The 23,680-nt window shown below is 40.3% G+C and overlaps 1 protein-coding gene across 8 annotated transcripts in view; it reads right to left on the bottom strand.

Moving 5' to 3' along the window:
- The window catches only part of ANKRD27 (ankyrin repeat domain 27), a 99,253-nt gene that overhangs the window by 6,357 nt on the left and 69,216 nt on the right, over positions 1 to 23,680 (bottom strand). For 7 of the 8 annotated variants that reach the window (XM_030581130.1, XM_030581126.1, XM_030581125.1 and 4 more), the window contains 7 exons: positions 19,686 to 19,808; positions 16,520 to 16,717; positions 11,719 to 11,838; positions 10,922 to 11,083; positions 7,661 to 7,772; positions 4,892 to 4,973; positions 871 to 943 (listed from right to left, as the gene is read on the bottom strand). In XM_030581130.1, the coding sequence (XP_030436990.1) occupies positions 871 to 943; positions 4,892 to 4,973; positions 7,661 to 7,772; positions 10,922 to 11,083; positions 11,719 to 11,838; positions 16,520 to 16,717; positions 19,686 to 19,808 (870 nt within the window). The remainder of the gene's footprint in view (positions 1 to 870; positions 944 to 4,891; positions 4,974 to 7,660; positions 7,773 to 10,921; positions 11,084 to 11,718; positions 11,839 to 16,519; positions 16,718 to 19,685; positions 19,809 to 23,680) is intronic. The other variant, XM_030581131.1, reaches the window with a different exon arrangement.

Below are 23,680 nucleotides of genomic sequence, written 5' to 3' on the forward strand. Positions count from 1 at the left end.
TAAGAACAACCAAAAACAGTCATTACCAAAAGCTTTTCCTGAGACAAAAATCTTCCAAAAGTTTCAGAATGGGCATCTCCAAAAATCAAACTAATGTAATAATTTAGAACTCAAAGCTCTAGTAAAATCATAGTGCTAATAGCCACCCATGGCAGATGTGCTGTATATTGTTTTTGCACATCAACTTTTTGGAAACCACCATCTTGGTATGACCTACTGCCTGATCCACAACCAAAAATCTGAAATCCCACTATTAACTAAACCATTGATGTATTATGGTTAGTATTGGTTAGAAGTAATAATGTATTGAACATCTTCATTTGAAGATCTCTAAGTGCTTTACAAAGCCTCATAACTTTATGAAGCAGAAAAGCAGTCTTCCATTTTACAGGTGGAGAAACAGAGGCGGACTGATTAAGTGACTTGCCCAAAGTCACAAAAGAAATTTGTGGCAGAGCTGGGAATAGAATTCAGGAGTTCTAACACCCAGTTTGATGCCTTAATTACTTGCAAACAATCCCTCCCTAACAATGGGCACATTAGCACTTATAATGTAAGAGCCATCTTGAATCTCAACACCAAGGTCTTCACCTTAATGGTCTCTTCTAGGATTCTTGCTCATCCTACTTAAAATACCCCAATAATGTCAGTTTCATCTCAGCTTGACTACAGCTCTTTTCTCATACGCTCTAGCCCTCTAAGGCTTGATATATATCCCAGACTGCTCTGGGCAGGACACAGACAACACACAGATGGAGCTTGCAATGACTGACTAAACAGAGGAGATATGGAGTCCTTATGTCAGTTCTTATAAGTGGAGAAGCAAATAAAATTGCTATATAAAGAACTCAAGCAAACATTTTCTCCTACCTGATGCAATAATTCATCATCAAAATTAGGGACACTTTTATCTCTTGTTATTGTTCTCCGTAAATATTTTGATCTAAAAATATATTTAAAAAGGATTAGAACTAACTACAAAGCAACATGTCTTTAATGACAGTCTCTCTGCAACATAATCTTGTGGACTCATCAGCCACAAGATGGCAACATTTCAATAACATACAAAGATCGAGTACCTGAATTGTGTGTTCATATTAAAAATAAAAACAGAAAAAAAATCTTCTAGTATTTTCTGTGGATAAACAACTATTGAGCATAGAATATACTTTGGATTTTACTACAGACCACCTAACTAGGAAGAAGAGGTGGATGAGCTAAACAGCTAAAAAAAATCATTCAAAGCACAGAACTGGGTGGTGATGGGAGACTTCAACTACCCAGACATCTGGTGGGAAAATAACACAGCAGGGCACACATCATCCAGTAAGTTTTTGGAATGTATTGGAGACAATTTTTTATTTCAGAAGGTGCAGACAACTACTAGGGGAGAGGCTGTTCTAGATTTGATTTTGACAAATAGGAAGGAATTGTTGAGAATTTGAAAGTGGAAGGCAGCATGGGTGAAAATGATCATAAAATGATCGAGTTCATGATTCTAAGAAATGGCAGGAGGGAGAACAGCAAAATAAAGATGATGGATTTCAAGAAGGCAGACTTTTGGCAAACTCATGGAGTTGGTAGGTTTGATGCCATAGGAAGCAAGTCTTAGGGGAAAAACAGTAGAAGACAGTTGGCAGTTTTTCAAAGAGACGGTATTAAGGGCAGAAGAGGAAACTATCTCACTGCACTGGAAAGATAGAAAGTATGGCAAGATATGACCATGGCTTAACCAAGAGATCTTCAATGATCTAAAAATCAAAAGAGAGTCCTACAAAAAGTGGAAACTAGGTCAAATGACAAAGGATGAATATAAACAAACAACACAAGTATATAGTACAAAATTAGAAAGGCCAAGGCACAAAAGGAGATCAAACTAGCTAAAGATATTAAGGGTACTAAGAAAACATTCTACGAATACATTAGAAGCAAGAGGAAGAGCCAGGGTAAGCCCGTTACTCAATGACGGGGGTGGGGGGGACAACAACAAAAAATGTGGAACTGGCAGAAGTGCTTAATGACTTCGTTGTTTCAGATTTTACCAAGAATGTTGGTGATGATTGGACATCTAGCATAGTGAATGCCAGTTAAAATGAGGTAGGATCAGAAGAGGCTAAAATAGGGAAAGAAGAAGTTAAAAATTACTTGGACAAGTTAGATGTCTTCAAGTCACTGGGACCTGATGAAATGCACCCTAGAATACTCAAGGAGCTGACAGAGGAGGTATCTGAGCCATTAGCAATTAATTTTGAAAAGTCATGGAAGATGGAGAGATTCAGAAGACTGGAAAATGGCACATATAGTGCCAATCTATAAAAAGGGAAATAAGGACAACCCAGGGAATTACAAACAGGGGCAGCTCTAGCTTTTTTGCCGCCCGAAGCATGGCAGTCAGGCAGCCTTTGGTGGTTGCCTGTGGGAGGTCCCCGGTCCCGCAGATTTGGCAGCTTGCCTGCAGGAGGTCCGCCTGTCCCGCAGCTTTGGCATACCCGCCGCTGAATTGCCACCAAATCTGCAAGACCGGTGGACCTCTCGCAGCCATGCCACCGAAGGCTGCCTGACTGCCGCCCTCACAGGGACCAGCAGGGCACCCCCAATGCTTACTGCCTCAGGCACACACTTGGAGCACTGGTGCCTGGAGCCACCACTGATTACAAACCAGTCAGCTTAACTTCTGTACCCAGAAAGATAGTGGAGCAAATAATTAAGCAGTCAATTTGCAAACAGCTAGAAGATAATAAGGTGATAAGTAACAGTCAGCATCAATTTGTCAAAAACAAATCATGTCAAACCAACCTGATAGCTTTCTTGGACAGGGTAACAAGCCTTGTGGACTGGGGGAGGGAAGCAGCAGACATGGTATATCTTGACTTTAGTAAAACTTCTGCTACTTTTCGCATGACCTTCCCATAAAGAAATTAGGGAAATGCAACCTAGATGAAGCTAATATAAGGTGGGTGCAAAACTGATTGGAAAGCCATTCCCAGAGAGTAGTTTTCAGTGGATCACAATCATGCTGGAAGGGCATAACAACGGGTCCCTCAAGGATCAGTTCTGGGTCTGGTTCTGTTCAATATCTTCATCAGTGATTTAGATAATGGCATACACAGTACACTTATAAAGTTTGTGGACGATACCAAGATGGGAGGGGTTGAAAGTGCTTTGGAGGATAGGATTATAATTCAAAATGAACTGGACAAACAGGAGAAATGGTCTGAAATAAATAGGATGAAATTCAAAAAGGACAAATGCAAAGTACTCCATTTAGGAAGGAACAATCTGTTGCACACATACAAAATGGGAAAGTACTGCCTAAGAGGGAGTACTGCAGAAAGAGATCTGGGGATCATAGTGGACCACAAGCTAAATATGAGTCCACAATGTAATGCTATTACAAAAAAAGCGAACATAATTCTGTGATGTATTAGCAGGAGTGTTGTAAGCAGAACACAAGTAGTAGTTCTTCCACTCTACTCTGCACTGATTAGATTCATAGACAAAGTCAGAAGGGACCATTATGGTCATCTAGTCTAACCTAGGCCTCAAGTGGAGTATTGTGTCCAGTTCTGGGCACCACATTTCAGGAAGGATGTGGACAAATTGGAGAAAGTCCAGAGAAGAGCAACAAAAACGATTAAAGGTCTAAAAAACATGACCTATGAGGCAAGATTGAAAAAACTGGGTTTGTCTAGTCTGGAGAAGAGAAGACTGAGGGGGACATGAGAATAGTTTTCAGGTACACCTCTACCCCAATATAACGTTGTCCTCAGGAGCCAAAAAATCTTATCGCGTTATAGATGAAACTGTGTTATACTGAAATTGCTTTGCTCCGCTGGAGTGTGCATCCCCCCCCGAGCATTGCTTTACCACATTATATTGAATTTGTCTTCTATCAGGTCACGTTATATCGGGGTAGAAGTGTATGTAAAAGGTGGTTACAAGGAGGAGGAAGAAAAATTGTTTTTCTTAACGTCTGAGGCTAGAACAAGAAGCATGGGGCTTAAATTGCATCAAGGGAGGTTTACGTTGGACATTAGGAAAAACTTCCTAAGTGTCATGGTGGTTAAGCACTACAATAAATTGCCTAGTGAGGTTGTGGAGTCTTCATAATTGGAGATTTTTAAGAGCAGGTTAGACAAACACCTGTCAGAGATGGTCTAGATCAGTGGTTCTCAAATGAGGGCTGCCGCTTGTTCAGGGGAAACCCCTGATGGGCCAGGCCAGTTTGTTTACCTGCAGGTTTGGCCGATCACGGCTCCCACTGGCCGCAGTTCGCCGCTCCAGGCCAATGGGGGCTGCAGGAAGGGTGGCCAGCACGTCCCTCTGCTCACATTGCTTTCTGCCTAGGAGGGAGTACTGGCCTGGAGCAGTGAACCTGCAGCCAGTGGGAGCCGTGATCAGCCAAACCTGCGGACGTGGCAGGTAAACAAACTGGCCTGGCCCACCAGGGGCTTTCCCTGAACAAGTGGCGGCTCTAGTTTGAGAACAACTGGTCTAGATAATACTTAGTCCTGCCATGAGTTCAGGGGACTGGACTAGATGACCTTTCGAGGTCCCTTCCAGTCCTATGATTCTATGTATAAGAGCTTAAATACAAGTATCTGCAATTATTAAAAAGAGTAGTAGTCGTCGTCATCATCATCAGTTTTCAAATATCTCAGTAAAGAAATGCTTGGAGGAGATTTTCAAAGCAGTCTAGATGATTTTGCCACACATTAAAATGAATGAGAAATGTGTAGTAAAATCCCTTAGACTGCTTTGAAAACCCCAGCCAAAGCTTATCTGGAGTGTGATATATGCTTCACCCATTTTCTTCTTTATTTAAAAAGTTAGGTTTCTTACTTGTTGGGAAATGATGTCAGTGGTATTTCAAGGAGGTTTCTATGCTTACTTGTTAAATCTGTTGATTGATTGGACCAGCTGAAGTCGTCTGCTGATGGGATCATCTGCTGTCTCAGGTAACTTAACATTTACTACAGGTTCAAAAAACCAAGAGCGAGGATGGAGATGGGGGGTGAGAAATTAAATTTCAGTCATATTTTAGAATCAAGTTAGAACAGTTTTGAACGGAAAAGTGGTATCTGCTGAACCTAATTTTTAAAATCACATTAAAAACTATAATAGAAGTCATCTGAACCAGTCACATTTTCTTCCTCTTGGACGTTTTAAGCCATTTTAAGTTGCAAAAAGAAAGAAACATAGCCCTGATCAGATGAGCATGACTGTCCAAGCTTCACAAGAGCATTTTCTTAAACTATGTAAAAATAGTTCTTGAGTTCAGGGACTTCAGTCGAAATGTTTCCAAGTCAGAATCAGTTGATGAACCACCACCACATAATCCAAGTGTTATTCAGATTTATTACGTCATGGCTATGTTTCCGTTCTATGAAACTGCCATGATCATTCCTGAAAGTAGCATTTCTGCCTCTCACATCAGGATACTTCTCTAACTCTCATGTTAAACTACAAAACATTTATCATCTTTCTTAAGAAAAATTATGTCAGAAAATGACCATAATCATTTGTAAAAGCTCACCTAAATTTGCAAGTTGGCCAAAGTTTTTAAAGCAGTGACTCAACTTCATTTAATCATCAACATCATCATTCACAATACTAAGACCTACTGCCTGATCCACAACCAAAATCTGAAATCCCTCTGTTAGCTAAAGCCTTGATGTATTATGTTTAAACTGATCACATGTTAAGGGCCCAGAGGCTGCTCTTAGGATCACATTCTAGCTTCTAAAACCTGTTGTGGAACTTGTGACCACTGTCACCGCAACAAACTTCCCAAGATAGGCAGGCATGGGCGTTGTATACCGTGGACTCTAGTTAGCTCCCAACATTATTTTAAACTACTACTAAAACTCTGATTTTTTGTAATGTATTTTTCATGAAAAGATGTGATTAGTCTTGTAGCAGGAATAGCATTATAATTCTGAAAACAGTAGCAACACTGAAAACCAAACTGCATTCATGCATTTGGACATCATTATAGATCAGTTATTTTAAGAGAGAGAGACATATTTTTATTCAACCTTATTAATGCCTGTCCAAAAAAGTGTCTGATGTGATAGGTATGGTAACAAAGTTACATATGTTTGTAGACAGACTGAAAAAACAGTCCTCAAAAAAATCAATACTGAAGTTTATCTATTAAATAAGTTAACTAATTTTGGTAGAAATAAGATTTTTTCCCTGTAGTGCATGTTATTAAGATGGATGAGCTTTTGAAGCATAGGCAAGTAGGGCAAAACATCCATATGGGAACAAGCTAATTAGAAAGAATGCTGGACTTAGACCCCACAAGCCTGAGTCAGCTGACATGGGCCTGCTGTGGGTTTTAATTGCAATGTAGACATACCTCCTGATGCTAAATGCTAACACAAAATATATTACATTACATAGGTATGTATTAGGTAGGCAAGCAATGTGCCTCAGTGTGTTGGTTTGGATTGCACCAGGTTTAAGGATATTTCAGGGCCACCAACCAGACCCGCAGGTTACCTTATGAACGTAGCAAAGCAAAAACCACTGCTTGCTGTAGCAGACAAAAACCACTGCTATCCCTGAGTTCAAATTCAAGGAATGTGTGTATTTCGGCATAGGTACAGAATGCTACCACCTAGTGATCAGCTGGGATGTAACACGTTGATGAACTGGCTGCAAGTACACAAACAAAAGCAGAGACTTAAGTCTTCCTTACACCAGGTGCTGCCCTTTTCTGATGCTAAGCATGAATGTAAAATGCCACTTTTCTTTCCTATTGAATTGCTCCCCTTCATATCAGCTCATCTGAGAAACTGACGAGCTGCAGGTGGATTTTAAGGCAAGACTGGCACTTTGCCATAGCTTAGTGCAGAGTTAGTATCACTGATTGTATTTGTTTCCAAACATGAGCAGCTAGTTAGCACAACTAGTGAGAGTACTTCCTTCACTCAGTTTCCAAGGCAGCTTTTCACCATAAATAACTTTAAACTCATATTCTGCCCATTTACTTGACTATTTGAACATATTTTTTTCAGATGAAATAGGTCTTCGGTTAAGTAACATAGATCTTAACTCTCTCTTCTTTCCACACACCTCTCTTAAAAATTATCCTTACATATATTAAGAAAAGACCACAAAGTAAACACCCAGGAATACTGAATTAACAAATTCTCTTCTCCCTTTTTATAAACACAAATGGACATTAAAGATTCCACACTGTGTAAAAGCAACAGCCAACCTGAAATCTAGTCACAATTTTAAAAAGTAAACTAAAAACAGTGTCAGGTGCCACCCTCTCCTCAATTGTCCAGCAGCTGTGATTGTTTTACTGCCACATTTTCCCCACTGTTAAATGTCTCTTCTGTTGGTACATGTGATAGAGACTCACAAGCAAAGAGAGAAAACTGACTACTCAGAAGAGACTATGAGAGTTGCACAAAGTAACATCAAATGCACAAGATAAATTTAACAGCCAAATTACTTTCCCTCCTCCAATCTTTTTCAGTTACAATAAATTTAGGTTTTACTTGTAATAAAGAGTATGTAAAGCACTGACTGTTCCTTAAAGCTATATTATGTATAAAATAAATACTACAGAATATCTGGTCTCGCACACATTCATCCCCAAATCTCTTCCTTCTGTTTATTCTAATAAAAATGTGACACATACCTTTTTTCCTGATCTTGATAGTAACATGCTGCTCATAGTCTGTTTCTCCTCCCTCCGCTGATGTTGGTGCATAGCTTGGTGCTGTTTGTAGCAACTTCATGATATTTGAATTCTTAACAAGAGTTTCAGTTTTCACCATTATTAAAATAGAAAACATCAGTATACATTAGGGTTCCAGTAGTCAATGTAGAACGTGCTGGTTAATTATTTTCAGCCAAAATGATTGCAACAAACAGCATGATATACACCTTTATAAATACAAACCTTCAATTACATGAATATTTTAATCTCAAATTTAAATGGAAGCAGAAATTAGTCTAATGTTCCACAAGCTCTGCTATTCCAAACTGGTGAGCTAAAGGTTGTATTCTTCACAGATGTTCTACCATTAAAATATTCCAGATTTAGAAAAGGTGAAAGTTACCAATTCTACAAATTGCTGTTTTAAACTGGGTAATTTATGAATAAATAATAGAAGTAATAAGATCCAGGCAGCAGTGCACTTTAGGGCCACTATTATGTGCCTTAGGGGCTGTTATAGAGCACAAAGCTGAAAGCAGAGTGACTGTAATCACCCAAGCAGTGCAATAATCCCGTCTAATTTAATATTGTGGAGCTTTTATTGCTATTTCTAAATGGGAAAGTTAGATCTGTGCATTTAACTAAACATTATTTAGGTGGGATTCCCATCACTCACAGCCAATTATAATATCCCAGTTTTGTCTTGAGTTCTAAAGCATTACTAAAGCAATAACTAGCGGAGCAACCATAGTAGATTCCCAGAGTGCTCTTCCCTCAGAGCACGACTATACACACGTGGCTATACCCATGTGGCTCAGAAAGGAGGCATTTGCTGCTTTATGTTTTAAAATATAATCTTCCTCCTATTCTCTTTAAAAAAAAAAGTACAGTCACTTTAAATTGCCCTGACTCACTGAACACAGTGTGTTACAAGAGGTAGACACACCCCAAAGGGCACACAGACAATAATTCAGGTAAGGGAAAGTGTGAGGAGGTTACTAGAGATGAGATTAGTGTAGGATGTATTCTTGGAAGAGAGGGCGGCAAGCAAGGAGTGGGAACTGTTCCAAGCATAAGGTAGCAGCCTGAAAAAGGACAATAAAAGGAGTGGTAAAGAGGCTGGATTAGGAAGAGAGCAGGGAGTGAGAAAAGTCAATAGGTTGAAGCGAGACGACTTGGAGGCAAGATCATGCATGACCTCTGAAGGGGAGTCTGAGAAGGGCTTGAGTTTGACATGGTAAGAAACAGTAAAAGGGAGTGAAGGGAAAATGTGGAGATAGCTGGAGTGAGGAATACAACTAGCAGTGGGGCTGATATCAAATTTGAAGAGGAGAGAAGAAAATGGAAGACTGGAAAAAAGTTTTCTGTAATCAAGGTGAGACATCAATCAGGGAGTGAGCAAGGTTTGCATCAGGAGAGAGGTATGTATGGATGTGGAGAATGAGGGGGAAGCTGTATTATTTTTCATTAATTTTATATGTACCCCAGTTTATTTGATTGATAAATTGTCTGACTACACAGAGTTAAATCAAAGGGGCAGTTAGAGGGGAAAAAACAAGCAGGAAATGAAAAAAGATCGAAATCTCCACAAAGAATACTATGAGTCTTTAACAGAAAGTGAGGAAAGGGGGAAGAGAGACACTATTGAATCAGGAAATGCCTGCCTGCCTACCTGGTTCCTGATTTATTCCCCCAAGGCCAGAACCTAGGACCAAAGGGATACTAAAACCCTCACCTAGAGAGGAAATCGGGACTGGGCAGCAGCTGCTCAGGAGGGAAACAGAGAGAAAGAGAAGCTTCAGCAGGGCTATGCTGCTCCCAGCACAGAAATGGATATAACTGAGCTAAGTGGTGATTACCAAAATTTGTAAGCAAAGTTTAAATTAGACCAGATTCATATAGACTTTTGGTGTTTTAACCCTTTTCTCTTTGTTTGTGAGGTTATGCACCTTTGGGTGAATAAACAATATATTTGTTCTGAAGAAGTTGTTTTGAGGTCACTATAATTAGCCACTGCTCACAGGCTCCCAAAGGAAAGTTTCTTGCAGGTGCCTAATACTGTTGGGCCTGTCATATTTACAGGCACTGAAACACAGGAGGCACTGCAACCCAGAGAGCTAAGTGATTGGAACACAGTGAAGAGAAGGAAGCCAAGCCAGGCACCTAAAGGATGTACTCAAGAGGGACTGCAAATGGGTCTAAAACAGTGGTTCCCCTGACAATGGATTTTGGAAATATATGATAGGAGAAAAACAAACAAACAATCTGAAGAGCCCTTATTCCTTTGAACAATCTGCCTCACTATCATCTAGGGTAGAAAGCATTCAGTTCCCTCAATCAACTTCTTTCCTCCCCTCTGCCATTCCCAGCTTGAATTTTAACTTAACGTTCACACATTTGTACGTCTGTATGTGTTTATGCTGTTTCCAGCCTAATTTTTTCTTCTGCATAGTATATGCTTAATTTCAGAAATAAAACAAGCAAGGATTCTCCTAAGGGAGAAAAAAGAATTCTAGTACTCAACAATATGGTCCTTCAGACTGTTCTGACTCCCCCAACCATGAAGCCCATCCACTGATAATTTAAGTCAGAGAATTACTTGGTCTGCATATACATAAAGCGTCCATCCTCTTTAGCTAAAGTATTTTTGTTTTGTCTTTTCCCTCCCTGATGGCATATTTTGCTGTGGATTTCAGTAAGTAACCAATGGCAGTTTTTCATTAAGAGTTAACAGAGATGGGTACCCCAATTCTATTTTGCTTTCACCAATATGTTTGCAACACAGTTCCTTGTGCTACATGCTGTTTTAGCCAGACAGTCCTACTGAAACTACATGGAATTATAAGTCAATTTCTAGTCCTCTGGAAACAGAGTTAGAATGCTACTGAAGAGCTCAAATGTGGCTGTTCAAACAGAAGGAAATTTTGTTTAGCTGGAAATTCTCAACAGACCTGTGATAAAACAAAACTGAAGGAGAAGGAGAGAAATGATATTGTAAGATGTTAAACAAAGACAAGATTTATCAAATTAGCACTAGAGCTTCATTGTGCTTCAGGATTTCCTGCCCTCGCCTATCATTTTAAATTAACAGTATTCCTGACAATCTTCGCTTATGTTTGGCTGGAAATGGTTATGTGACAAGCCTGTACGATTCCATTTTCCTCCTAAGAGATCGATACTGGGGTTTAGAACAAGCCAAAAGTGGGACAACTAACACTGGAAGTGGACTTCTTCACCTACCAGCTCAGCATAGTCCAGAGGCGTACACTGCCTTTTGTTCCTAATGTAGTTCGAAGCACCATTCTGAAGTAACAGCTCTACCAAGACTTCATGTTTTCCTATCACAGCCTCATGCAGTGCTGTATTTCCCTTGCTGTTAGAAAGGTTAACAGAGGCCCCATGCTGGAAGGAAAAGTAAAAAATTGAATTAAATGTTATAAGGAAAAAATAGCATCAACTGGAGGCAGCACACTACCTTTCTCCTTGTCTCCTGTAAAAAAGCACAGAGTACTATACCAAAACAATCAATTAGAAACATTTCAGCTACATACAGAAAGTGTAGATTGCCACAGTGAGTTCAACAACAATAAACCCTACAACGATCATTCTCCCCTTAATTTCATGAATCAACTTATCTTATTTTGCATATATCTGCTACATATCCCAGCTCATGTTGATGAGGCCTGAGAGAGATTTTTAAGAAGAAAATGCTTTTGTTATATTATCAACTTTTGCTACCAGTTATCTGGAATTCTGATACATATATCAGGAGCAGAAAAGCTAGACACCAGGCACTAAGTTGTTAAATAATAAGTGTTACGTGCGATAACATTACAGAAGTATTAATCTAAACAAAACACCATGGGGGAGGGATGCAAAACTGCTCTCAATTTTCCTTCCAAAAGTTTTAAAGAGAAATGCATTACTAGTATTAATACTAATGTTTTGTATTCAGTACATGTAATATTAAAGGTTCCATCTTAAATATTACAGGAGAATGAATATTTTAAACAAACTTTTCTGTGAAGAAGTCTTACCTCTAACAACAAGGCAGCAATCTCATGTTGGCCATTCAAGCAAGCATAAATTAAGGGAGTATTTCCATGTACATCCTTTTTATTTTGTTTAGCATTGCAATCCACTAGACACTTTACTACCTATGAGAAGAGAGAGATTAAAATGCCAGTTTAAAATACTTTAACTTACCAGAATCATAGAGTTAAAATACCATTGGAGTTACTGCATCACCATTAATGACACTTCTAATGGAATACATTTTCTGATACTGTAAATCAAGAGTGAAGTGTTTCAGATACTCAGAACCAGGTTTAATTTAAGAGTCCCACTGATGCAAAGAACTAGGAAAAAAATCAGAATCTGAGGTATTGAACCTTGGGCACCCCTTGCTCTGTGTTCCTATATTGTGCCAACTTGTTATAATGCCAATAAGGAGCATCTTATGTAGATAATCAAGAGGCTGATTTGTTACTTATGCCCATCAGACTTATATGGGCCTATATTTTCAAATGTGACTACTGATTTTGGATGCTCAGCACTTTTTGAAAACCAGGCTTGTTCAAAGTAGGGCTGCCAAAAATGGAGGCACCCAAATTTACCAGTCAACTTTTGGAAGTTAAGTTCCTGGAGAATGAACACAGATAGATGGAAAAAGCAGTAATTTCAGTATATGTTTCCACTGGTCATGATAAGAAGGTTTAGTTATTTTAAGCACCTAATCTAGGAATGCTACATGCAATTTACTTTCCTTTAAAATAAGCAGGCTGGAGGAGATCCTTAAAAGATCCAATATAAATTTAACATTCAGAGAAAATCCAGACAATGAAAAGATTTTTCCTCTGTCTGAAGTCTGGATGCTTTGCTTGGTAACTGTCTGGATGATACAGCAATCATCATGGCTGACAAGCAGCAGAAGGATGGCACTGGCACAGTTTTCTACCTATTTTGTTTTAATCTTTTGCTCCTTAAGAGGTTAAAAAAAGTTAATTTGAAACTTTCCCCACCAGTCCCTATAGTAAGTAAAATAAATAATCTGGTTCTGGGACATGTGAATTATATGCAGGCACACACACACACACACACACGGCCAATGATCTTATAAAGGATGAATGCTCCACAGCAACGCCATCCTGGCATCTCTCATCCTAGTAGATTAGGGCCTTGTAGGATAATTGGCACGGAAGTACTATACAGTCTAACATCAAAGAACTAACATTCACTGACTTAGGAGTTGTGGACATCTTTTCCTCCTTTTTCTTCTTGTTTACATTTTCTTTAATATTTTCTCTCTCTCTCTCTCTCTCTCTCTCTCTAAGTTCTCATTTCAATTCATTCTGCCTTTTCTTCTCTCCTTTCCACACTCCTGATTTTCCATTTTTCTTCCATTTCTCTGATTTCTCATCCCCTTCTCCATTTCTGTCCTTTCCACCTGCTTTCTCACATCCAATATTTCCCCCTTCCATTTACTGTCTCCCCTACATCAGTCTCTTCACCTATTTTCTCTCCCCCAGTCCCCGTCAACTAGCTTATTTTTCTCCTTCAGTACTTCCCATGTCTGCAGCTCAGCCTGGAACCAAACAGGGAACTGAACACGGCTCACAGAGCTTCAAGTGGCACATCTCCCTGCTCTGGCTGTGTGTTTAAAGAGCAGAAGCATGTAGCACTCCCACCACAACAGTAAGGACACTGATGTGTGCATGCATAACACGCACGTACCCTTGAACTCTGAAGGGAGAGACTATTTTCTTCCTCTGTGAAGTTCTCAAAAGAAACTGAACAAACCCTTTGAAAAGCCCAGGAGATGGACATGCCACTGGACAAGACAGAGCCACCTGACTACAATTTTGTGAAGGGGAGAAGGAAATTTCAATCCCTGGATCAGCATTTGCTAAAACTAAACTCAGGTGTGTCCAACACTGACCACATTCCATCTAAAAATGCCGCAGCAACTGCATGTAAAAGAAACTTAATGACTTCACGTCCTCAGATAAGAAGGGAGCACAACACAAAGAAAACAATGACCCAAAGTATATGAATACATAGCCACAAGGGAGCCTAAGCCAGGCAATGAAATGGAGAGAGGATGAAATCTTGTGAAAATCTACTTAAAACAGCATCACTCCCAGTCTCAGCAAGGCTAATTTCATGAGGTCTGTTAGCAGAAATTCTGCTGCTAGCAGACAGCTATTAAACTAGTTTCTTTTAAAATCTTTAAACATGAGGCAGAAATTTTAAAAAATGGTCTAAAATGAATAAAAATATGTATGAAAAGCTGGTTGCACAAGACATTTATTATAACGTGTTTGATATGAAATGGTTCCATTTGAGCCAATACTTACATTTATACAGTAATTTCAGGACACTAAGAAGGAGAAAGCTCATACATAAACAATTTCAGTACTAAGGGAGTCATTACTGCAGCATGGGAGGGATCTTCTCTCTCTTTCTCAGGGGAGTTTTCTGGACAGGAGGTTTTTTTAAAAGACATAAAAACCTTTCACTTCCTTTTTGCTCTAAGTCAGGCTTACCACTTAGTTATTTTGGAACATGAAATAGTAGCAGATAGCACTGCCTGATACAAACTGCTTTGCTTGTTTGGCCACAAAGTTCAGACCACCAACAAGGAAGTTGTTTTTTGTTTTGTTCTGAAGTGACAAGAATTCTCTCACATAAAAAATGTTTGATTGACCCATAGTTCATAGAGTGGATTACTGGGTGTATACGTTTTTCTAAGCATATGTATGATGAAGAGACATATCCTGTAGTATATATTACTTTTGTGGAGACTAGAACTATTACTCTGAAAGCTCAATTTGTCATTCTTGACACATCCATGCCAAATACAATACAAAAAGCAGAGGGGAAACAACAATGTAAACATTGACAATTCTTTGGGATACAGATCGGGGTCAAGGCCTTCTATTCCAGAACAAAACAAATCTATTCTAGTATCAGAGGGTAGCCGTGTTAGTCTGGATCTGTAAAAGCAGCAAAGAATCCTGTGGCACCTTATAGACTAACAGACGTTTTGGAGCATGAGCTTTCGTGGGTGAATACCCACTTCCTCAGATGCATCTGAGGAAGTGGGTATTCACCCACGAAAGCTCATGCTCCAAAACGTCTGTTAGTCTATAAGGTGCCACAGGATTCTTTGCTGCTTTTACAAATCTATTCTAGTAAGTGATGTTACAAATACACACTCTGACTGAGAATGTTATCAGTAATATTGCTGGAGGGCCAACCCACTTTCCCACCTCCCGAAACAGGACTGGATTCCTGCTGTGCTAGGTGCTGTACTAACACATATGAAGACACAATCCCTGCCCTAAGGAGTTAATAATCTGATTAAATCAACTTCAACCACAAAAATGTACATGGAAACCACATTAAAAGTCTACTCCACAGCATAGGTATCAGAGAGGTGTCTGAGCTTGGGAGGCTAAAGTAATCACAAAACTCAAATCTTTTCAGTCTAGAAGCCTCTCTTAAATGGTTAATGTGGGATAAGTCATTCTGCCGTGTAATGAGAAGTATCCAGCTGCCTATATATGGAAGCTTTAAACTGCTGAAGCTCAAATAATTTTTAATACACCCAGATGTGCCTCACTTGAATGTAAAGATATTTCTCACTGTTAATACACTACCCAAGGTGAGCTGTAAGAAGTCAGAGTCAAAGTAGTCTGTGGATTGAAGAAATGTATATGGCAGATTAGTGTAGCAAGCTAATGGGTTAGTTCTTTCACTCCAGGAGGCCTAATTTTCACTGCATGTTGATGACTTTCTGCCAAGTGACAAGTCAAGACAGTCTCTTGGACCTGATTATGCTTTCAACTGAAGTCATGGAAAAACTCCCACAATCTCCAAGGGAAGTAGGACTGGGATCCCAGTGAGTTAATGAGAACCATCAAGGCCCTCACCTATTCAGATCATGGATTCCCTTGAAATACCTTTAGCTCCTATCTTTGTACATACAGCGAAGCTCACTAAGGGAATACAATGGATGCAGAGGACTCATACATGCCTTTATGACAGACTGCTCATAACCAAGCATTTTGAAATTATATATATATTCTGATATCTGCATGTGTATGTTCACTAATATAAAGAAGATGCACACAAACTGGGAACTACTATTGATTTTCAGGAGTGTGGGGTGACCTCAGGTTTCTCAGGTTGTGCAGTAAAGCAGAGCTATAATCCACTTGCATTTGACTGCTGCAAAGTGACAATAGCTTGCCTTCGTAGCTTGGTACCTGAAAAGCATGACAGGCTTGTTGGGAAAACTGCTGGATGCTGCAGTGTCCTGCAAGTCCCATCACCGTTTTGGATTCGGGAGGGAGTCCCTGAGGCAGCATATAAATTTAACATTTAGAAGGAATACATTCATCCTCAGTAGAACTACACAGAGTATATTTATCCTGTGTCCCCTCTCCAACACAAGGAGCCAGACCTGTCTGGTCTAGTTTACTCACTTCTTCCTTCAAAACAAAATCCTCAGGCTGGCTCTGCACAGTCCATGCTGAAAGAGGCTTTATCCCTTACCCAAGCAGACAGAGAGCTTCACTGTGCCCAGTCTGCTTCTTCAGCATAAAGCAGCACTAGGAACAATATCATGAAGTCCCCTTTATACTCTGGCTTCTGCTGCCCTGAACCAACCCTCCCACTTCCTGGAATGAAGAGTGGGGATAGGAGTTTACTTATTTGTCCCCTTTCCTCCCCATTCTCGTCTCCTCCCTCCAAGGACACACACTTACTCAGCTACCACCCACACCCCAATAAAATCTACCTGCTGTGCTTATAGCTATGAAGAGAACCAGTTACCTGAAAGTGACCTTTCTGACAAGCCAGGTGAAGAGGTACGGAATGGTTCATATTCTTTGCACTGATATTGGCACCGTGTTTTAATAAAAGGTAGACTAACTCAGGGTGCCCATAAAGTGCAGCCACATGCAGTGGTGTAAAGCCATCCTGGTTTGTAACATTTACTCCAAGTCCATTAGCAGGGATTCTTGCAAGCTTCTGTTGGGAAAAAGAATAAAAACCACAGAAAACTGATCACAACACTTTCTATTGAGCAAAGAGCATAGTATATACGAAACAGGCAGACAGACATTACAAACACTATTGTCTTTGTTTAAGACCTTCAGTGAGATACCTGGTAAAGCCAAGCAGTTGGGTGGCACTGGCACCAGCAGCCTGAGCCAAGGCCCCACACAGTCAGCCAATCAGACGGGAGCGAAAAAAGGCAAGTGGCACAGCAGCATAGTGCCCTGAAAACTGGCACCCGGGGAATTATTGCCCTGCTGCCCCACCCCTAGAACTGGCCCCAAGCACCGGTGATGGATAATTGTCTTATTTTTCCCTTCCTTAAACAAGATAGGTTACTACAGAGAAATTTCACAAAAAGATCCTTATTATTAGCAGAGACTGAAAACTGCTCAGTTTGACATGTGATTTAGAGATCCAGACTTGCATAAGTTGTTAGCTCTATGGGATACAGTACAGTATGACTGTCATAACATTTCTTCCCAGATCTGGACCTTAGCGTCCAAAATATGGGTGTTAGCATGGTAACTAAGCTTGGAGGTTTTCAGCTTGGACCCGGTACTGCTGCCACCAGCTAGGAATTATACAGTGCCTAGCTCACTGTGGTCTCGCCAAAACCTTCCCTGGGGGATCCCAAGACTCAGATTCCTTGAGTCTCACAACAAAGGGGAATAAACCATTTCCCTTCCCCCTCCTCCCCTCCAGGTGTTCCCTCCCTGGGTTCCTGGAGAGATATACAGAAGCAAGCTCCGTGAATCTAAACGGAGGGATTCCACCCTCCCTGTTTCAAGTCCTTGAAACACAAGCACCGAGAGAGCTAACCTCTCTCCCCCCTCACCCAGAGGGTATGCAAAGTCAGGCTTAGTAAATCTAACAAAGAGATTTTCCCCCTGACTTCTTCCTCCCACCAATTCCCTGGTGAGCTGCAGACTCAATTCCCAGGAGTCCCCACTAAAGAAAAACTCCAACAGGTCTTAAAAAGAAAGCTTTATATAAAAAGAGTGAAAAAGGAGATAATATATAGTCTCTGTATCAAGGTGACAATATACAGGGTCAATTGCTTAAAGGGAAAAAATGAATAAACAGCCTTATCCAAAAAGAATACAATTCAAAACACTCCAGCAACTACACACATGTAAATACAAAAGAAAACAATATAAACCTATTGTCTTACTATCCTTGTACTTACAACTTGGAAACAGAAGATTAGAAAGCCAGGAGATAGAAAAATCACTCTTAGAGCCGAGAGGGTCAGACCCAAGACAAAGAACAAAGAACTCACACCCAAAACTTCCCTTCACCCAGATTTGAAAAAGTCTTGTTTCCTGATTGGTCCTCTGGTCAGGTGTTTGGTTCCCTGTGTTAACCTTTTACAGATAAAAGAACATTAACCTTTAGCTATCTGTTTATGACAATGACTGGTAAGAGTTAATGTTATACCTCACATTTGTTTTACACACTTGATTGTAGAACTGAACACAGTCTGCATTCTTAGAGATTACTTAGTCTACTTCCCTGCTATGAGAAGGTCCAGCTTTTGAGGGCTACAACTACAGCTAAAATTAATTCCAGTCCTATGGAAACAATCTATGGCACCAATATAGTGTATACTAATAATTGCTAGTGTCTTTGGGAAATCACAACATTTGAGGAAATGGAATTCTGCAGATGTGCTAAACCTTACTGATCTGCATTCATGTGACAGCCCTTTAGGAATCAGTACCTGACTGAGATAGAACAGTAGGAGGGGCTATATAGCATGAATTCCTTGGAGGCCATCAGGAAAAAGTCGCTTAAAATCCAACTGGGATGTGGCCTACAGACTACTTAGAGAATGTCCTGTTCTACTGCTCTCAGACTGCATGGAAGCCAAAGTTTCACAATGGCAGCGAACCTTTCCCATTCTTCCCTCTTCCCAACTGCAGCGTGTAGTTGCAAGACTACTTAACAAATGCCTTCTTATTTTTATTCATGAGCCAGGTAGTCAGTTGGCTAAACTAAAATGTCTCAAAGCCCTTGTTTCAGTAAGCAAGAGATTCCATCACTCAGTCACAATAATCCTTCTTCCTTCTGAGTTGCAGATAATCAGCTTTCTTTTTTCTTTAAATTATGAACGTTCCTTATTTCCACAAATGAGACCCAAAACATGTGTTCTAAGGAAACAGTTATCAGTATTTATGTATTCAATACTTCTACTAATTGGAAGGCACAGCAATGGCTTCCAACAAGGAACATGATTAATCCCATATCATAGCCCATTTCTCTCTACACTGTATGATAAATAATGGGTAAGGGAGACAACAATTCTCCATAATTTTATTTAGCTCTTTAGTTTTTTAGATACAGTTTTATTTAAAGATATGATAAACAATAAAGTGGTCTTATTAGTATTGTATAGATATTTATGAGGACAGGAAATTTCCTGCTAAGATATTACCGAAGAATAAAATGTTCAGTGGGCTGAAAGGGCAAGTTATCAAGGGCTCAGATCAGCAGAGAAATTGGGGAGGCCTAGAGCAGAGAAGGGGGTAAAGGAAACAACTGGGAGGCTTAGAGCAGAGCTTCTCTTTACCCTCACGTTTACAAAGTTACTCAGAACTTACTGAAAGCATGGACTACAAATCCTGGACCAAAACAATACAAAAAGGGGGTCAAGAAGAAAATCCAAACACACAAGTTTTCCACTCCTCCAGAAAGCAAAATGAATTTCTGAACACTGCTTCTCTATTCTAATCCTTTCCACAGCCTGATTTTCAAGTACAGCAACTTCATCCTTAAGGTGATGAACTCTATTAAGATCTGTGCACATTTAATCACAGGCCTCTTGTGAGCAGAGACGCAGCTGTGCAGAAGAATAGGAATATTATTTCCCTGGGCTAAAAAAAACTAACTACAGGAATGCAAAAGTTATTCTGTCTACAGAACAGAAAAAAATTCCAACCTTTTGTATTGGCTCACATTTTGAGCACTGGCATAATGGGTGACAGAGCTCTGGCTTCACTGTATCGTCAGCTTCGTCTGCTTCTTCTATGTCTTCCTCCATCCATTCCAAAAGATAGCGAACCTGGCATAAAAACAAAGTCCCACTTTTATATTGCCCAAAATCTCTATCTCCTGATAATTACAAACATGTACGAGTTAATGTCACAAAAACAGAATAAGTTGGAGAGCCTGAACGAGCCAACTCCCAACCTTGGTTTCCCTGCAGGCCAAATTAAAAAAAAATTAATGTTACAGTTGACAAGGCAGCCAGCAGCAGTTCACCAAGTAACAATGAAGTAAATTATAAATGACTTCCTACTGCCTAATCAAGACTTCAGTGTTCACCTCTGCTCAAACCCTTCAAATCCTTTTAGCTTGGATTGCTGAAGATTAGGCCAAAGTTTGTGCCAGTTCATGTCAACGTGATTCTTTGTTCATCATGTGCTTTTAAAAGTATAAAAGTGACAAGGATGATGAGGTTTAACCAGCATATAAACTGTGCAGGTATAATACATTTTTTCCTCAGAGCTGTAACTTCTCATGAGCTGTATGCATTCCCTAAGCCTGGAAGGGAGGCCTAAGTTTGTGTCTAAATAACATGATTCCTTCATTTGTAAGACACATTTCCACCAAAGACAATCTACACATTAATGCTGCACATAGTGAATATTCACTGAATGTTAATGTCACATGTGGTTGTAAATAACAAAAACACTATTAAGTAGTTCTTTTTTGTTTGTTTACAGAGAACCTCATTAACCTATTGTAGACCAATGAGATTTGGGGAGTACCAAGTAATTGTATCTGTCTTAGGTACTTATATGGAGCCCATTATTGTAGTATCTGACTTCCTCACAATCTTTTAATGTATTTATCCTCACAGCACCTGGGAGGAAGAGCAGTGCTATTATCCCCATTTTACAGATGGGGAACTGAAGCACAGAGAGATTAAGTAGCTTGCCCAAGGTCATACAGCTAGTCCATGGCCAAGGAGGGAATAAATCCAGGTCTCCCAAATCCCAGGGTAGTGCCCCAAACAAATGGACAATCGTTCCTCTCCAGGTGTCAGGGCAGGGTCAAAGTGGGCAAAGCATCATGTTATCCTTGGCCTCACCCCTGCACTCAAGAACAGTCTGAAACAAGGGTAAAGGCACTTATTTGGTGCTGGTGCTCCTCTCCTCCAACTGGGGCATGGTGTAAGGGCTTCCAGGGCTCACGTAGCTCTTCTGGGGCTGCCACAGGAATGGAGAGGAACCCATCTAGTAGCTGCAGGATTACAGTAGCACGGAGAGTGCAAAGCTTTAACATGTGCCATCTTATTCCTCTCCTCTTAGGCAGCAGCATTTATAAGAGAACAAATGCATGTGTGCTGCTCCAGCACTAAAAGCCACTGCAGGACCATGTGGAAATGGCGGTTATGGCCTTATTGCTGAGGGGGAGAGTCTCTCTCAGATCTTCCCTGTGTCTTCCAACAAGCTGTGGCATAGGGCAAAGATGGAGGGCAATGCACTACAACTGAAGACAGACATAAGAGCATCTTTACTGGATTCCATAGCGGGGCTTGATGCTGCAGGAGTGCACAGGCAATGGATCTCCAAGCTGCTGCTGAAGAGGAAGGGAGAGGGGCAGCTTTTCTACAGGCTTCTTCCATTTCACCCACTCATTTCAATCCTGCAGGTGCCAGCAAGGTCTCCTCCTCATCCCCATGGTGGTTCAGTAAGCCACGAGAGCATAAATGGCTGGCCTTGCCCCCAGGCAGAAGCAGCTGGAAGGAGCACCAGGAGAAACAGTGAGGACCTTAAGCCTGTTTTAGGGTATTAAGTGCTGGGGGATAGAGATAGAAAAGGGATATGTTGTCCTCTCTACCATCCCATGGAGAGTATGACTGCACCTGTATTCCCCTCCCTCTTCACAAGTAAGGTCTCACCTCTGAAGTGCAGTAAACTGCAAAGCTGAGAACCTATCTTGGGTAAGTATGCGGTTGTATAAGAGCAGATTAGCGAGGTTTACTGTTCAGTGTATCTGTGCATGTCCAGCAACAGCTAAAAAGGGCAGTGTTTTGTCACTGTAGCACCCTGACCGCAGGAAAACAATTTTCAGTACCCTAAATAGTTTCAGAATCTGCAAGGCCCTCACACTGCAGACCCTACTCTCCAACTCTGTATTGTCACGGAGTAACATAATCACAATCACAAACATAAGCGACCCCTAACCCTATCCCTGCCCAATAAGCTTTCAGAATGTTAATGATGAGATTTGAATTTGTGTCTTACCAAAACTTTAAAACATGCTACCCAAGTATATCTGTTTACAATTACAATGGATTAATCAAGGATTTTCGTCAAAAGGTTAAATGCACTTTTAAATAGACATACACATTAAGTATCTCATGAAGCTGTTATAATCTAATCTTGCTAATTAATGTATGTCACTTCACAGCTTCTTTACATTTCTGAGCGAGATGCAACCCAGAAAAGCAACCAGTACCGCACTCCTGCACTAAAGAGCTCTGTTTTGCAAGACTGTTAGCTCTCTAGATACCCAAAATATCTCTTTATTCTGTAGCAGATTCTCTTCCTGAAGTATACTATAAAACACATTCTACTAGGACACACAAGAACAGGCAATGACAAGCAATTCTACAATTTAATGTCAGGAGTAATTACACATTATGTGGTTCAAAGAACTAACTGACTTTACCATAGCATGGCCTAAATAAGCCTGCCTTTGGCAGGCAAAACACCACTGACTTCATTTCCTATTTGCCTAAATAAAGAGCTAGCCCTAAACACACCAACATCCCCCCACCCAGACAATCACCCCTGTAAAATATTTGCCACATTTTAAGCATCAGACATAATCTAAATTTATTTCAGAGATGTTCTTTAAGGTGATTTTTCAAATAGGCAGGCCCAAAGCCACTGAGGGTAAAACCAATAGCTTGTCCACCTGGAAACCAGTAAGCACCAATACAGGTCCCCTAGCACTGGCTCTTAATGAAATATACTATTTAAGAAAGCAGGCTGCTGCATTTTACACCAGCTTCAGTTTCCATATTGAATTGTTCCATAACATGGTCTGCATCAGAGAGAAAATGTTGTAATCCCCCTGGCCAGACGCTGATAGTGTGAAACTATTATGGTCCCTACTAAACTAATTCTTTGAAGACTACTGAGGATCTAACACACTGTCCAAGTAGCCATTTAGGGCAACTGATAGCGGACAAACACCCTCAAAGGGGCCAGTGTTGTCTCTCCCATATCCTCTAACTTCTTCCCTCAACCTACTGGCACCAATTCAAACTCATCTGGACCGAATTTTAGCTGTCACACCTCAGTCTCAAAACAGACATAGTTAAGGTGCTCATCTGTGTCATCCAGGTTGGTCAAGGAAGACTTAAAACTGAGTTTAATCCACATACTGAAAACGGAGCACTTTGTGCCCTCTTCCTTATCCCCCAAACAGCCCCATCTATAAACCGAGTAAGAGGGATAAGGAAGTGGAACCTGCAGATCCCACAATTGAGACTCCTTAAGGTCCCGCAGGGATCAGTTCTGGGTCTGGTTCTATTCAGTATCTTCATCAATGATGTAGATAATAACATACAGAGTACACTTATGAAGTTTGCGAACGATACCAAGCTGGGAGGGGTTGAAAGTGCTTTGGAGGACAGGATTATAATTCAAAATGATGTGGACAAATGGGAGAAATGGTCTGAAGTAAATAGGATGAAATTCAATAAGGACAAATGCAAAGTACTTCACTTATGAAGGAACATACAAAATGGGAAATGACTGCCTAGGAAGGAGGACTGTGGAAAGGGATCTGGGGGTCATAGTGGACCACAAGCTAAATATGAGTCAACAGTGTAACACTGATGCAAAAAAAGCAAACATGATTCTGTGATATATTAGCAGGAGTGTTGTAAGTAAAACATGAGAAATAATTCTTCCA

The sequence above is a fragment of the Gopherus evgoodei genome, chromosome 12 (assembly GCF_007399415.2).
Source record: "Gopherus evgoodei ecotype Sinaloan lineage chromosome 12, rGopEvg1_v1.p, whole genome shotgun sequence".
In the NCBI taxonomy this organism is placed as follows: Eukaryota; Metazoa; Chordata; order Testudines; family Testudinidae; genus Gopherus; species Gopherus evgoodei.